The 15,173-nt window shown below is 38.0% G+C and overlaps 2 protein-coding genes across 2 annotated transcripts in view; both read right to left on the reverse strand.

Moving 5' to 3' along the window:
* The window catches only part of ssx2ipa (synovial sarcoma, X breakpoint 2 interacting protein a), a 7,409-nt gene extending 3,679 nt beyond the window's left edge, over nucleotides 1-3,730 (reverse strand). Inside the window, exons 1-11 of the mRNA XM_037681792.1 lie at nucleotides 3,626-3,730; nucleotides 3,296-3,459; nucleotides 2,927-3,133; nucleotides 2,517-2,627; nucleotides 2,303-2,438; nucleotides 2,135-2,210; nucleotides 1,874-2,048; nucleotides 840-990; nucleotides 597-733; nucleotides 232-405; nucleotides 25-142 (exon numbers count right to left, since the gene is read on the reverse strand). Coding sequence (XP_037537720.1) covers nucleotides 25-142; nucleotides 232-405; nucleotides 597-733; nucleotides 840-990; nucleotides 1,874-2,048; nucleotides 2,135-2,210; nucleotides 2,303-2,438; nucleotides 2,517-2,627; nucleotides 2,927-3,133; nucleotides 3,296-3,459; nucleotides 3,626-3,659 — 1,483 coding nt within the window. The 5' untranslated portion in view covers nucleotides 3,660-3,730. The remainder of the gene's footprint in view (nucleotides 1-24; nucleotides 143-231; nucleotides 406-596; nucleotides 734-839; nucleotides 991-1,873; nucleotides 2,049-2,134; nucleotides 2,211-2,302; nucleotides 2,439-2,516; nucleotides 2,628-2,926; nucleotides 3,134-3,295; nucleotides 3,460-3,625) is intronic.
* Nucleotides 3,731-7,503: 3,773 nt separating this feature from the next.
* The window catches only part of LOC119414691 (mucolipin-3-like), a 13,414-nt gene continuing 5,744 nt past the window's right edge, over nucleotides 7,504-15,173 (reverse strand). Inside the window, exons 7-13 of the mRNA XM_037681794.1 lie at nucleotides 13,422-13,521; nucleotides 11,984-12,096; nucleotides 8,492-8,641; nucleotides 8,312-8,413; nucleotides 8,093-8,215; nucleotides 7,777-7,983; nucleotides 7,504-7,659 (exon numbers count right to left, since the gene is read on the reverse strand). Coding sequence (XP_037537722.1) covers nucleotides 7,504-7,659; nucleotides 7,777-7,983; nucleotides 8,093-8,215; nucleotides 8,312-8,413; nucleotides 8,492-8,641; nucleotides 11,984-12,096; nucleotides 13,422-13,521 — 951 coding nt within the window. The remainder of the gene's footprint in view (nucleotides 7,660-7,776; nucleotides 7,984-8,092; nucleotides 8,216-8,311; nucleotides 8,414-8,491; nucleotides 8,642-11,983; nucleotides 12,097-13,421; nucleotides 13,522-15,173) is intronic.

Consider the following 15,173-nt stretch of genomic DNA (forward strand, 5'->3'; position numbering starts at 1 on the left):
ACACACACACACACACACACTTACGCATTGATAAGGCACTTTGACCATCTGACGAGGACCACCTCCTGCGATCTGCGAAGGGAGTCATGTTTAAAAAATGATTCTTGAGCCAAGCGGCACGATCTTCCTCAAACGCCCTTTTCTGTGGAATAAAAAATGCCAAGAATAAAAATGTACAGCAGTCACTACACACGGTGAAATAATCTACAGCATCGCATCAGAAGAAAATACCTCTCGGCCCAGACGAATAGCAGCTTCTGTGAAGTTCTTCCTTTCCTTCTCAAAGTTTCTCTTCTGCTCCTCAAAGAGCCTCCACTCCTCTTTGAGACGCTCCTTCTCTTCTAGTGTGTAGCAGTCATAAAGAAAAGCTGCCGTCTCTTCATCAAATGATGTGTTGAATTGTTGCTGGGGGGAAAAAAAACTACCAGTAATTACCCTTCAACTGTAAATAATTAATTCTTTTTAAATAACTTGCAGTCATGTCTAACGAAGAAGTTTCATTCATCTCTTTATCTGCACTCATTAAGATGTTGGTACGAGATTTAGCAAAGTACATCTTAACTTAAATCATATTATACAAAGCAGCAGCTTCTGACCTGGAGGAGTTGCTGCTGTGCATGAATGAAGTCTTTGCACTGTTGGACTTCACTCCTCATCCTCTCCATCTCATCTTCATGAGTTTCTAAAGGTACCATCCCTTTGCTGCACTCCATCTGATTCTGAGCTTGAGAGGCTGAGCAAACAAAAGCATAATAGATCTCCTTGTTTTTGTTTGGCCAAAATAAAGTATAAAATATATTCAAGAGAATCTGTAGCAGTGCGACTAAGCAGCATCAAACCTTGGTTATCCAATTTCTCCACATGGTTCTTCAGTTTCCTCCACTCCTGACGGATGCTGTTGATGAGCTGCTCCCTTGCATGCTCACAAGAAGACTGGTCCAGAGTTTCCCTGCTAGAGTCCCCCATCTTCTCATCTCCATCTGACTCCACCTGATGTAAAAAAAAAAAAAAATTAAAAAAAAAAAATGTTTATATATAAACTTAACTCAATATGTAAGAAACATTTTTAGCTTCTCTCCAATGGCTCCCTGTCAAATTCAGAATATAATTCAAAATCTTACTTCTGACCCACGAAGTTCTCAACAACCTAGCTCCATCTTATATTCGAGATCTTATTGTTCCATATTTTCCTAACAGAGATGCTCACACACTGCAGCAAAGTGGCCTCTCATACTTCATCCAGCATTTGTGATGAGTCAAACGATGTGGTTGACTGCAGGCAGGCCATTCCATCGTCTCCATTCTCAAATTCTGGAGGTACTCTTTGATAAACCCCTCTGTGTGTGCGTATGTGTGTGTGAGTGTGTGTGTGTGGGGGGGGGGTGATCTTGGAGAATAAAGTTTGGTCCCCGACTGTGGATATGAGAATGCTGATAGTTGCACCTGAGGTACCAGAAGCTCAAAATAAGAGTCAAAGTCAGAATAAGCCGTTTGGCAATGACAGAAAAGAACAAGTTTTTCACGGGCGCAACCTCTGCTGCTCAACCTTAAAATGCATTTCTTACAAATGTGTCACCATTTAAGGGGAAATAAACAAGTTTTCCAACAGTATAACATTTATTGCTAAGAAGCATCACAGAAATAACCAAAACGTTGTGCTATATTTATAGTTATTCTTACAAGATATGATTTGAGCAAAACTCATCTATCAAAATCAGGAGTCCTTGAATTTCAACTTGTAAAGTGAACATATACTGGTGATATTTAAGAGTAAAAAGTGATCAACTAATCCTTCCATCAGCCTTTATGTTTTCTTCTCCAAACCCTTTACTAAACTTCTTTGTGTGAGCTTGTGTGTAGAACTCAAAATTACCTGCTCCTCGTCAGCTGTTGCTCCTTTAGCAGAGGGCTGGCGTGGACTCAGGATGTGTATCATCTCCTTCTTCATCTGCTGGAGGACTTTTTTAAGCTCGGCATTCTCCAGAACCAGGGCCTTCTGCCTCACCTCATAGGCGCAGAGTAAAGATTTGTGCATCTCACTTTCATGGCTGCAGACAGACGAGTACAAATCCACAGATGGAATCAAATATCACACCCTCTACAAATTGTTGGACATTCGTGATGTTTAGAATACCTGGCTGTCGCTTTTACGTTTCTCCAGAGGCTTCGTCTTCCGTCTGATCGGCTCAGGCAGTTCAGCATGTCGATAGCTTTTTGAAATACAGAGTTCAATTGTTTTAAAACAACAAAATAATTAAAATGTGCGTTAAGACCAACTTGTGTTGAAGGCTGGCAGATTTACAAAGTTTCTTATCCTTTCTGTCAACCAGCAGCTGACTGAGGCGTTCCTTCAGCTTGGCAGCTTCTCTCTCTTTCCTCTTGGCGTCATGGCTGTATTGCGAGGCACGACTTGCGATGATATTTTGGAGCTTCTGAACCTGATTCAAGCACGCAGGTTGGTCAGACTCTGGCTATCTCACACAAAGACCTGTGAACATGACTGGGAGAAGCTTCACCTCGTCTTTTTCAGCTTTTAAGCAACTTTGCAGAGTCTTGATTTTGAGCTGCAGCTGTCTCTCCGTCTCATGCAGACCTGATTTCTCCCTTATGGAAAGTTCCAACTGGTCCTAAAGAGGAAAAACAAAAACAAAGCAATGACTCCAATGCTGAAGTGGCAAGAATTATTTCACAAGGGACCAGCCAACTACCTGAAACTGGTTTGAGTTGTTCCTATATTAGGTCAATTTGCCTTTTATAATTCATCTAAAGCTCTTAAATCTAGTTTTCTTATTTCATGTCATACCTTTATACACATAAGCTTTTAGGTAAACACATTTGAACCCAAAAGTAAATGGAGGACACTCGTTTTGGTCAAGAAACTGAACAAAGACTGAAGTTTCCTTGTGTGACCCACTGGCATACTTGCCTTGAGTCTGGAATTAGTCATCTGCATGTGTTTCAAGGTGCTTAAATTCTTCAGATGCTCTTTCTCCAGCTCCTCTAAAGTGCACATAGTTCGTCTGTGAATTTGAAGCAGTTCGTACGTGGTGTTCAAAGCTGGAACTGCGTTCATGCTGGCTTCCCCTGGTGAGCTGGCCTCAATGCACGTGGATAGCCCCAACGAGTCGAGCTCCTGTGAAATGGAGGCGACTTATGCAAGTTAATACTGCATAACAAAGCATTTAACACAAGAACTGTTGTTAGAATTAGAATCAGTTATTGTCAGACCTTAAATACATATTTTATTTTGTTTCTATAAATAAATAAAAAAACAGAACGTGGGTCATTTTCATACCTGATTGATGTAGAAAATGCACTGAGGAACATTTTCCTCAGTGCAAAACGCATTCATTATGCTGTAGGAGTTTTTAGTTAAGGGGAAGGAGTACACCGACGTGAGGTTGCTCTGCTTCGAAGGGGACATCGTCACATGTGATATCCTTGAGATCTCATCGTTTTCTGAGAACAGAACAGAGAAATTATAGTAACAGTTGGCACACTGCATCAGTTGTTCTTTCTCCTCCTAAGGGGCTCCTCTAAACGAGAGCAAGAATGTGGGTCACCTCAAACAGATCCCAAAAAAAGCACGGCTACCGACACTCGCACCACCGTTGGAGAAAATTACCCATAGATGTCTCCGTTGTCCTCCACTCGCTCATTTCAGAGGAACATCAGGACACGAAGTCACGAGTAATCAGCAGCAAGGTGGATCAGCAGTCAGGCAGCGGATCAGAAGATCCTGCTGAAACCGAGCCCTGGAACAGAGCATCAAACCATGAGGCAGACCAGCAATAATCTGGGCTGATGGTTCACCCACACGGGATTAACTGTCATTTGTGTGCACCAGAGGCTGGAATGAGCTCATCCTCTGGAGAGGATTTACAAAGAGAAAAGAAAATCCATTACAGCCCGACAATGTTTTAACCTGTTTTTGTCATGAACATTTAAACTGTTGAGGCTTCAGGGTTATTGTTTTTTTCCAATCACATCGTCCTGTTGTGGTCAAAACTGGCTGAACCAGCACCATGAGCCACTCCCTTTGCTTCAGTTTGACCTGCTCAACACACTTGAACACTTCACCACATAATTCTTTGCCATAAACAGCTGATAAAGGTCAGTGAGCCATGAGCATGAGCCTCTTCCGTGCTCTTATCGGGCAAAGCAGACGACACACGGGACGATATCTCAAGTTAAACCGATTAAAGTGACGCTAGCTGGACGTAACGTAAACCGTTGACGTATCAGGTTAACGGTTGTTTAGCTAGCTTTAATGCTAAACCTGAGCAGTACCTGTAAGCAAAGTTACGGTGAATTATTAGGCGTAAAAAGTCACGTAACTTTACACTGGAGCCCAACAAGTACTTTTCCAAGCCACTCAGGAATAACATAAACATAATAAAGCTTACCGCTGTCTTTACTCATTATGTTTGCTAACCTGGCTATGCTAAAGTTAACGCCATACTCACGCGTGAAATTGGGTCAACTAACCAGTTTCCAAGTTCGATGGTAGTAAGACTGTTGACAAGATCTTCGTTCAACAAAGAATAACTGCAACTCAAGTCCTAAATTCATTTGTCATCTTGGCTGCTACAACTATGATAATTTTTTTTTTTTAAAACAGTGCAATAACTCAGTCAAGCGCTGAACAACACAACAGGTTTGCGGTCTTCAGAGTTTGTGCCTGGTGTTTTTTCAAGTCTGTTTTTTTCGTGTCGTCCGACTAAACTGTAATGCAATTGGATGATTCGTTACTAAGCAACCAGTATGTCAGACGTACATTGGACGAAAAGAAACGCTTTCAGGTGCCACACAACCATAGAGTTAATGAGTCCCCCTGGTGGCCACAACGAGAAATGTCACTTTCGATTAAACAGGCCGTTGTAGCATATAATTAAAACACACGATACTTTGGTCTACAATCTAGATATTACAATTTCCATGAAATGTTCTGTATATCTAAAAAAAAAATAAAGTTGAAAATATTTTGAAATTCTAAAGGGTTTAGGCAGCCATTTTAACATTTATTTTAAACTGGTTTTGTATGTAGATCATTCACAAATGATATTTTCCTTTTGAAAACCAGACATTCAGAGATGTCATTCTTTCTAAAACTAACGGTGTCATATTTTCTATTTCCTGTATAGTACTGAGCTTTCATTTTTTGATACTCAGTATTACATCAAAACAAAACTGTAATTGTTTCCTATTTTCCTTATTTAAAATTGCATTTAGAAGTTAGATATCTGAAATGCAAGGTTTCCCTAGTAAATAAGCACAGCGGTTATTTCAGATATCCACAATGGTCATTCTAGATAAGAATAATATACTTTATTGGATATCAGAGCAGAAAAGCCACCACACTTGAATAAAAATGTTCCATTATATGTACCAGGAAGTCATTTGAGTTGCCATAAATGCTGTTTGTGGATAGGATGGGTGACATTATAGATAGATTAAATGATAACTTGACTAAGAGGTACTGAATTAAAGATATATGTTCTTGTTATCATGTTTAACCATTATATGAAAATTAAGCTTGCCATACAGTAATTACAGCAATATTGCATCTTACAACACATTACAACACATTCAAAAATACATAAGTATAATTTAAATGTTTTGAAACAACATAATAAAAACACATATGACAGTGAAAATACTTGACCAAGTCAAAATTTGATTAAACGTTGAATATATATTTCTCTGTAAAATGCCCAAGGACTAAAAATAGGTAAATAGAACAATATTTCACAGGATCGGTACAGTTTGAGACACTCTTGTAGATGAACAGATGCTGAGATATATTCATCAATTAAAACGGATTCTTCATTTTTCTGGACTGAATAAAACGTGCATTGAATTTAATGAAATGTAACGTGAGACGTCATTTATCTTTAACCCATCAAAATGAATGTGGTCATTTATTTTACAGAATCAAAGTTTAACATCAAACATTTACATTAATTTGGCAAAATATGAAAATAACAACATCATTAATCAGCGAGCTGTACAATTATGATCAATTATCCACACGGCGGTGGATGAGAACTTTGCTTCAGACATTTCTAAAAATTATCTGTAATGATTTTAGCAGATAGGAGAGTTTAAAGATGGAAAGATGGAGTTTAAAGGGAGTAAAAGATGGTGTGTGAGGGGGAGTGTTGACCAGAACCGACACTCTCCATTCGAACCCAGCTTTTCCTCTGTACGCTTGGTAGTAAACTTGACTCATTACCTCTCTGAAGATGAATCAGCAGATATGGAGTTCCAGTTAACGCTACCTGTCCAGCGTCTCCATAGGATGGCTGTGACTCGTCCGAAGTAGTGACGAGATTCCGTCCGACACAAGCTCACCTCAGCAAGTGGACTTCACATGAGTGGAGTCCTTCAGAAGTTCCACTCAGAGGTGGAAGATGTTATAATCCAAACTCGGAAGAGCTTTATCATGGCTGGACTTCTGTTCTCCCAAACGACTTCACAGAACTGCGAACATCTCAGAACTTCTCAGACTGGAGAACCAGGAAGTACCGGCATTTTAAAGAGCTCTATTCCCGGTCCATTTGATAGTTCCTGATTGGTCAATATCAACCAGGCAGGGGTGTGGTTTGTGACGTAAGAGGTTACTAGAAGTCAGAAAACAGCAAGAATTGTTATGGAACAGATTAAAACTGTTCTCAGAGACAGAGAGAGTTTTGTTTTGGCGAGTTTGGAGAAACAGGTGCCAACTTCTCTGTTGACGTCTGAGAGGATGTAAACAAGACAGTTGTTCCAACACATGTCTGCTTCGACTCCTGACCTTGGAAAACGCACACTTGCTCATTCAAAGACAGAAATCAGAAAATGCATAAAAATCTGTAACAGGCCTTAACATGAATTCTACTTTGCATAAGCAACTAAAAAATCATTGTTACTGTTTTACAGTTAATAAAATTGACTAGTTCACTGTAACATCTAAAATGTTTGAACTAAAACACTTTGATTATCAAACATTTGTAAAACAGGAATGATAATAGAAAAGAGAGTGTTCTTTCACTTGAATTTTCAAGAAAGAAAGTCTCAGGATGGGTGAACCTGTATTTCTGGATTCAAATCAATGAAATGACAGTTTCTGTCCCACAAGGTTCTTAAGGTCAAGGGTTTTGACCTTAGGCTTAGTTTTGACATCAGGTTAAGTTCACTACACTCTAGTAAATTTAATTCATCTTACACAATATTTAACTTAACTGCAATGATTCATACTCGTGTTTTATTGCAGCCAGTTTTATGTAAAATCATAATGATTTCCACAACCTTCAAAGGCACTGAACTATAATGATTACCATCAAGATGTACATTTATTGATTTAAATCAATATGATGCCATAGTTCACAATTAAAATTGAAAAAATAGTACTTTTTCTTGACTGACTTGACATTCAAAGACTCATATAAACAGCTTCTTTGAGATTTTAAGGACTGCTTGGATTAGTCACAAAATGCTATATATGCTTATATTGTAGTGACACTACATCCTCGATTTTCTGATGAGGCATCCGCACAGAGATCCACAGCAGGTGGATTGCTCTTCATCCATTTGGTATCTTCCAGACTCAGGCTGGTCCTTACACTCTGCTATGAATGCCTGAAGCAGGGACGCTGGTTCTGTGCCTTTCTGGCGATTCTAAACAGCAATTAAAAAAAAAAGGATAGGTGTACAGTGAAAAGAAAACATATTTTAATAAACTGTGGTATACAGTACAGAACAGTACATATACAGTGTGTGTGTACTCAGGCTGACTTTGATGGTTTCGTAGGTGTCAGTGATGACAGCGATGAACAAGCTGAGCACCATGTAGATGAAAAGTGAGATGAAGGTGTAGAGGTAGAGTCTGCTGAAAAGCCACACCATGTAGCTTTTGTCCCTCATCCTCAGAAAGGTGCCGAACATGTCGTCCCCGTTTATGAGAGAGAAGAGACACTCCGTCACTTTGTCAAACGTTCGAAACTAAAAGAAAAAGGTTTTGTCATGCTGACGTTATAAGGGTTTAATGAAGAATAAAGAACCAAAATGCTCTACAGAAGCATCTGGAAACCACATGCTTGTAATAAAATACCTTGTCGTGGTAAGGCCCGAGTACAATCCAGCCACAGAAGCAGTACCCGAGATAGATGATGGCAGCACAGCAGCAAAAACGAATCACGTTTGGAAACGCTGCCCTCAGGGTCAAAATAAGGATCTGAGAAGAAATGAATCAAGTCAGTTTCTCTAGAAACACGTCTGTGTTGTACGATACATAAGTAACAACAAAAAGGAACTTTATGGAAGCTCTTACGTTGTATTTTTGGAAAAAACAAAGGTACCGAATGACACCAAACCAGACAAGCATCGTGGCTGTTCCCAGCAAGATACTGCAAACATCATAGCTGGTCAGAAACTACAAAAATAGAATACAGAAAAAAATTACAAGACACATAATTACAAGCTCATAACTTAAAAAAAAAAAAAATCAAACCTTAGTTTGTATTCCTATTTTCAGTGCCGACCCTGCGATGGTCAACGTGTCGCTGATGATGATAAATATATACCAGCCATTGACAAACTCCATGCGCTCCGACCACGTCACAATCTTATTGTAGTAAGCGTGGAAGAAAATGTTGAATTCCTGCAAACAATCAAAAATAAAATAATGCAGCGTGAAACACCAAAGCACAAAAAACCAGGTGCTTCACATAGTTGTCAAAATGCAAAGTTTTCTTTCTGAGCTCATGCTCTTTATCTTGTCAGAAAGGTTTAAACTGAACATGGTTGGTATTGAAGCAAAAAGAATATGGTAACATAAGAAAACTGCAAAAGACAAGAATGCAAAACAAAATTGTCAGTGTTTCTTGAGTTTATTAAAGAAAATCTAATTTATGAGGTCAATTCACAGCTGATACACATTGTGACACAACAATGCAATTCTGAAAAGTTGAGCACAACTTCTGCAACAACTTAAATGAACGTGAAATTATCAGAAGGTTAAAGAAGTTTCATAGACAATAAAAACAAGTTTAAATGAGGACAAAACAACCACAAAAAGATGATAGAGACAAACTGAGTTATAATAAATGTAAAATACTGAAATTTTTAAACCACAAATGGATTAAAAGTAGAGATGTTCTGATCGATCAGCCACCGATCATTATTGGCTGAGTTCCACGAAAATGTATGTGATTGGTGTATACCGATCAATCCAACAAAGTTAAGTCAGCTCTTCTATAGTTTCTTAAAGAAACCATATCAAAAACCCGTCCAGAGTACCTGACTTAACTTTGTTCGATTTATTACCTGAATTACTGAACATGAACTTTGATATAATGATCAATGCCTATCAGTGCCAATCACAAAAACTGATCACCTGTTTACTTCTTAAATCTTTATTAAAAGTAAAACATTACAACAGTTATCATTATACATTCAAACAAATAAACAAAATTCAGGGGGGTTATTCAAATAAACACATTAAATAAGGTGCACAACTCAGATGTCTTATAGATTCTTGTTATTTGAGTCAGAAATGTTTACGATGTTCAGACTCCTTTTGGAAGGCCTGAAAAGAAGGAATATAGTGACTAAACTTTACCATACCATACCATACCATACCAACTTTATTTATAAAGCACCTTAAAACAACCATAGCTGACACAAAGTGCTGTACATTAAAACACAACATAATAAAAGTGAAAATAAAAAATAAAAATTTGATTTGTGTATGTGGTATTTCCCCTAGTTATTTCTTTCCAGAAGGTGGCAGCATCACCTTTGCAATCTGCAAACATCCGGTGTGACGTCATGTCTTTCCTTCACACTGCGCAGGCGCGCGGCGGGAAAATCGTAAACAAACATGGCTGCCGTGTGGAACTTTTTCACCGTCTGCGAGAGTGATGGAAAGTTTGCGTCCTGCAACGAACTTAATGCGACATTTAAAGAGCAAACACTTGGCGGAGTACGGTGAGTTTTCCAGGCTCACTGTAGAGAAGGAGAAGGCAGCACACACTTGGCAACACTCGACCGTATGAGAGTGACGGTCAGAAGTCTAAGCAAATAACCAGAAAAATAATGGAATTCATCGGGCTACATGACCAGCCTTTCTCAGTGGTGGAAAACATCGGGTTCTGCCGACTCCTCTCCCATACCGCCGTAGCTTTAGCAGCCACATTTGAGAATATGTTTCAAACATGGCACATTTCGAAAGACAAGGTGCACGTGATACTGCGAGATAATGCCCAAAACATGGTGAAAGCTATGACAGATGCTGGGCTACCAAGTTTGGGGTGTTTGGCACACACCCTGACTTTAGAGTGTTCAGAAACTGCTCAACCAGCCCACCAAAAGACTGCAACAAGATGTCGGCACTTGGTGGAGCAGCACCTATTATATGCTCCACAGTCTCCTTGAGCAAAAACGAGCATAGAGCATTTACGCAGGTGACTTTGAGTTACCTGCTACCTTTACATTTTCCCAGTGGGACGTGATTAAAAAGGTAACCACACTCCTGGAACCTTTTGAAGAGCTGACTTAAGGAAATTTGCTCATCAACTGCATCTGCTGCTGATGTCATACCCTCCGTGATGGTTTTAAAGCATCTCCTTGCCAAAGATGTTTCAGCAGATCCTGGTGTGAAGACGACTAAGGCCATGTTGCTGGAAGCTGTCACCAAAAAAATTTGCTGACATTGAAGGGGAATCCCTCTACAGTTTGGCAGCAGTAATAGACCCAAGGTGAGAAAATGATCATCAGTAACAAAAAATAAGCATTTATATATACATAGTTAACGGTTTTATTCTCAAGTGGCCTGAAACAATGAGTTTCATGTGAAATTAATGTGATTCTCCCCCTCCATTCAAGGTACAAAGACAGATTTTATTCTGAAAGTCTCAAGACCAAAACACACAGACTGCTTCTTCGTCTGATGACAGAAGGCGCTCACCAAGAACCTGAAGCTAACGACACAGGGGAGCCAGCAAAGGAAGTGCCACGACCAGGATCCTTGTCGTCAATGTTTGATGAGATCCTGGCAGAAGAAACCGCGCAGCAGGCTCACGCCGACAGTGCAACAACATCAGAGATGATTATCTACCTCTCAGAGCCACTCATCTCTCGGAGTGCATCACCACTGGAATACTGGAAAACCAATAAGGAACGCTTTCCGAACCTTGCTAGAGTAGCAAGAGCTTACCTGTCTGCACCCTGCACAAGTGTGGAGAGTGAGCGCTTGTTCAGCGCTGCATCCAACATGGTGGACGAACACAGGAGGAGACTCACGACTGAAGAAGCTGAGATGCTCCTCTTTATTAAAAAGAATCTTCGCACAATGCTTATCAACAAGTCATAAGCATTTCTTTGATAATGCACAAGAGTTTGCTTGTGCACAAAAAAGTAAGCCGTGCTTTCAGGTATTTTTGATTTAGTAAATTGGGTTAGGATATTTTATTTGAATTCAACCTGTATTCGACTTTGAATGTATGCTTTTTTACATGACAGTATTTGATGTAGGTAATTTTTTGAGATTTATTAGACTTTCTCCACTATTTAGCCTGTTGAGAGCCGTGATGTTTTCAATAGCAGGTAAATTTAAGTCTTTTTCAGTTGTCCTTTTGACTGAATCGATGCTGTATTGTGCCCGCAAGTTTTTAAAAAATGTTTTTTTGTCTTGAAAAAGTAAATAAAAACATATTTTTGTCCAAAGTAAGGTGATTTTATGGTTCCTATTTTCCACATCATGTAGCAAGTAGCACTCATCTTAACTACCGGTAAATCAAAGATTTGCAGCCAATCCATGTGATCGACATTGGTGATAGGCAAAAAAAAAAAAAAAGCTGATCAGAGCATCCCTAATTAAAAGTTAGTTAAAATTAAAAATAATACAAATAAAATGTTGACTAAATATAAAACAGTTGTGATTATTTAGAAATGACAGAAAAAAGCTTGACTCCCAGTTATTGGACTTCAAAGCTGAACTTACAAATTGGAGCTGGATGCCTCGGATGATGGATCGAGAGCAGAGGATGAGAGAAGCCAAACAGGCGAGGACGACCACAGTATCAAACGATAGGAGGAGAAAATCGATCTTCCCAGCTGGAAACCAGAACCACATACTTTAGATCAGTTGTTGTCGTCATAAACATAACTAGAGAAATTGCATTTCCTGTGAAAATGCAGTGTGGATTCTTATTGCTGAAAAACAGCTGAAAGTAGCTCTAAAAAAATACTGAAATGGAAGAACAAACCTAAGTTAGCAGAAATACCACATTTTCTGAATTATGTTTTTAAAAGGTAGCACAAAAATTGAGAATTTAACTTCAAAAAGCTGAAATTAGTTTTTAAAAAGTAGCTGAAAGGGCAGAAAGAAGCTTAAACTACAAAAAGGAAACAGCTGAAATGAGATAAAAAAATATGGAATTAGCTGAAAAAGTTCAAATTAGCAGCTTAAATAGAAAATGTTGAAAAAAGCATAAGCTGAAAGTAGCAGGAATTACCAAGAACAATTTCAATTTATCTGAACACAGCTGAAATTGTCCAAGAATTCTAAAACCTAGCTGAAAAGGTAGAACAAGATAGAAGAAAGCAGAAAGAACACGTTTGCCAAACCAGGCTGAAGTAGAAATGAGCATGAACCAGTGGGTATTAGCTGAAATTAGCAAAACAAACTGCTAAAAAGACAAAAAGAAGCTGAAATTACCAAAGTCAATGCGCACATTTTTGCTGAATTATGCTGGAAAAAGTTTAAATGAGTGCAAAAAATTTGGAATTAGCTGAAAATGCTAAAATTAACATAAAAACAGCTAAATAGCTGAAAAAGCTGTAACTTGCAGAATAAACTGAAAGGAACATAACAAGCTGAAATTAGCAGAAAGGAGCACAAAAGCAGCTGATAAATTAGCTGAAAGTAGCTGAAAAAATGTTTAAATTTGCACAAGGAAGCTGAAAGAAGCCGAACCATAACAAAATGTGAAAGGAGCAGTAATAGGCTGTAAACAGATGTAAAGATTTGAAGGTTGTAAAATGAGCTCGATTCATTTTCTAGGAGGAAAAAAAAGTGGAAGAAAAGGCTAAATATTTCAAAAAGCTAAAGTTGCACCAACACCAAATGTGATGAGCAGGATTGTCCTGAAAGAGCTGAACGTTTTGATTTATGATTTGTTGAAATAGCTTGAAAACTGTGGGCCGAGAATCACACTGAAAAACGTACAGAAGAAAACTGGATCACAATAGTGTGAATGCTTCATAAGATCCACACTATTATTCATTTTCTTGTCACATGTTGGTAAGAAAAGAGCAGCACAGCCAGACAACTGTGCCCTCTGGTGACCATCGAAGCGTCATTTACACTTTTTATTTCAATCCATTAATGTCAACGTTTAACTGGAAGTGGTTCAAACATGAAAAAGGATCAAACTTACAGCTGCCTTCTACATTCCAGTCTGTGCATTCATAAATCCTCACATCATGATCAACATCGACGTTAATCTTCCCACTGTGTGCGTGGTTATCAAAGATAATCTGAAGAAAAAAACAACAAAAATTAGTTTTACTCGCATGTTACAACTTTCTTTCCGCTTCAAATCAGGAAATGTTTTAAAAGGATACCAATGCCTATTTTTACTTTATTAAGACAAAATATATTTTTGTGTTTGGACTTTGGGAAATCCTTTGATTTATGAGAGATAGTTTTTCCAGAAATGTACTTTTATAACATTACTGTACTAAAATGAAGTGTTTTTTAATTTTCTCTGGGTGTAACATTAATTTATTTCAGCTTGAAGGCCTACAGGATCACAGTCCATCACATAAGTGGAAATATATACGTGCTCAGATAAATTAAATTCACTTCTTTGGAAGAAATGAACACCTTTTGAACAAAAACAACAATTTAAACTTATCAGTCTGTAGAGGCAACACAAATGAGAAGTGAAGGTGTCAGATTTAGTGCAACATTAACAAGATAACATCTTTCCTACGGATATTCATAAATAGTTGAAACATGATGATGTACGTCTTTCTTCACAGTTAACGTGTCTGTGACAGAGGAGGCGAAACCACGGGAACGGAATTTCATTTTCCATAATAATAAGTCGTTATCATAAAAATATAATTCAGTTATAAACTTGCAAAAGTTTAGTGAATGTGTTTCTTTTCTTTTGTCCACAAGTGAATTAATTTAAGCAGGTGCTGTTTCACCCTCGGTGCCCACTATTCCCACTACCTTAATAAGTGTTCAGTCCTGATTTGTCCTCAGCAGAAAATACTAAATTGAACATAAGATACGAACAAGGCCATCCTGCTCCTGTTGCGTCCTAAATGCTTCGTTGTTCGGCATCCCTGATTCCAAACAGACTTTTTAACAGCTGCAGAAATAATTGGAGACCTTTTGGTAAAATCACTACCATATGTTGCAAGTGTGAAATCCATAAATCTGTGTATTTTAACACAAAAATACAAACTAGAGAAGTTGCATTTCCTGTGAAAATGTAGTGTGAATTCTTATTGCAAAAGAACTTGCTGAGAAACAGCTGAAATTAGCTAAAACATGTTAAAATGGAAGAACAAGCCTAAATTAGCAGAAGAAAGCAGAAAGAACACATATTTGCTGAAATGGGTAAAAAAAAAAAAAATGTAAATGAGCACAAAAATTAGGAACTGAGCTAAAAAAAAAAGCTGAAATTAGCAAAAATGTCTCAACAGTAGATGAAAAGGTAGAAAGAAGCTTAAACTACCAGAAAGAAGTGGAAAGAGCTGAAATGAGCTAAAAGATGTAGAATTAGCTGAAAAAGCTAACATTAGCATAAACAGCTAAATAGTAGCAGAAATAGCAGAAAAAGCTGAGAATAGCTTAATTAAGCTGAAATGAGCATAATAAGCTAAAATTATCATAAAAGTTAATTAGACTGAAAGTAGCAGAAATTACCACAAAAAAATTGAATTTATCTGAAAACAGACGAAATTAGCTAGAAAATGCTATAAAAAAAGAAAAGGCGAACAGGTAGAACAAGCTTAAATTAGCAGAAGAAATCAGAAAGAACACATGCTTGCCCATTTAGGCTGAAAGAAGCAGAGCATAAAAAATGAAAATTATCTGAAAAAGCTTAAATTAGCAACAACAACAACAAAAAACTGCTGAAAAGTAGCTAAAACAGCAGAAAGAAGTTTAAATC

Source organism: Nematolebias whitei, chromosome 9 (assembly GCF_014905685.2).
Source record: "Nematolebias whitei isolate Nwh7 chromosome 9, NemWhi1, whole genome shotgun sequence".
NCBI lineage: Eukaryota > Metazoa > Chordata > Actinopteri > Cyprinodontiformes > Rivulidae > Nematolebias > Nematolebias whitei.